Source organism: Trichoderma citrinoviride (genome assembly GCF_003025115.1).
Source record: "Trichoderma citrinoviride strain TUCIM 6016 unplaced genomic scaffold BBK36scaffold_481, whole genome shotgun sequence".
Lineage (NCBI taxonomy): Eukaryota > Fungi > Ascomycota > Sordariomycetes > Hypocreales > Hypocreaceae > Trichoderma > Trichoderma citrinoviride.
This window is the reverse complement of record NW_020195189.1, coordinates 1-1,118: the sequence shown is the minus strand read 5'-3', so window position 1 is coordinate 1,118 and position 1,118 is coordinate 1. Positions and strand designations below refer to the sequence as shown.

At 54.0% G+C, this 1,118-nt stretch overlaps 1 protein-coding gene across 1 annotated transcript; it reads right to left on the bottom strand.

Moving 5' to 3' along the window:
- Positions 1-105: 105 nt before the first annotated feature.
- On the bottom strand, positions 106-1,106 carry BBK36DRAFT_1164160 (hypothetical protein; the record flags this gene model as incomplete). Its single annotated transcript, XM_024894623.1, has 1 exon — positions 106-1,106. A coding segment is annotated over one exon (1,001 nt), but the record flags the coding sequence as incomplete, so codon positions are not given.
- Positions 1,107-1,118: the final 12 nt, after the last annotated feature.

Below are 1,118 nucleotides of genomic sequence, written 5' to 3'. Positions count from 1 at the left end.
GAGGAGGCAGTGGTGATGAGTTCCAGCAGTGATCTTCGCAGTGTCGGCGTCGGCGAGGTCAGGTAGTGCTGCGTGAGGGTTGCCACGCGCTGGAGGAGTTGGTACGTGGGCGAATTCGGCTTCTTTTCTTCCTCTGGCGGCGGTCCATCTTGGTCTTGACCATCTTGTTCGTCCTGTCCATGCACCAAACCGCTCGTCCACGGAACTCCGGGGTGCCCACTTATTGGTCCCAAGCCCTCCATTTCGGCTCTATCACGCTCCTCTCTCTCTTTCCGCCGGTCAAGAATCTCCAAAAGCATGTCCAAATCTTCCATTTTTTGCGCTTTCTTCTTGTGGTTGACGGAAGTCATCTCAGCATCGGTGAGAAGTCGGCCGTCCGCTCGAGATGCTTGATCCACAATCTCTTTCAGGACAGAAAAGAGACTCTCCACGAAGGAGGCATATCCGTGGTAGTTTTCCAGCGCGGCAAACATCGATTCGACTACATCGTCCAGGAACGGCACAAGGCGAGGTCCTGCCAATCGCACCATCATCCTCAACACCTGTGTGGAGGCTGGAGAAATGTCCAGCGTGTTCAACCGTAGTGAGACCGAGTTCACCATGTAGTCGACGTTGTCGATGATTAGTCCTGAAACGTTGGAGTACCTGCATGATAGTGCTATGCTGTTCAGGGTAGCAATGGCATGCTGCTGCAGGTTCGCATTCTCCGAACCCAGAAACGTGGCAACTGGGAAGAGCACGTCAACCAGCTCCGGTCGAAAGTTCTCGCCGGCCCTGTGGGCGGCATAAGCCATGATCTCAAGGGCAATGGCTTCCAGGCGCCAGTCAACCTGAGCCATCTCAGTGTGTAAATCCAGTACCTGCACAGAAAAGTCATAAAGTTCGTTAAAAACCTGGTTAATGTCGTCCGACTGGTCGGTAAATGCAGAAAGATCGAACAGGGCGTCCGTGTCTTCGGATGCGGCATGTGAAGCCTTGACTAATTCAAAGCACAGCCAGTATGCCGTCAGCTGGCTGAGGGACGCCGACTCCCGAACGCAGTCCAGCATGTTGGCAGCGATTTTGGTGTGCTGGGACGTGGAGGCAACAGTACGCACAAGATCCATAATCTCGCTCTT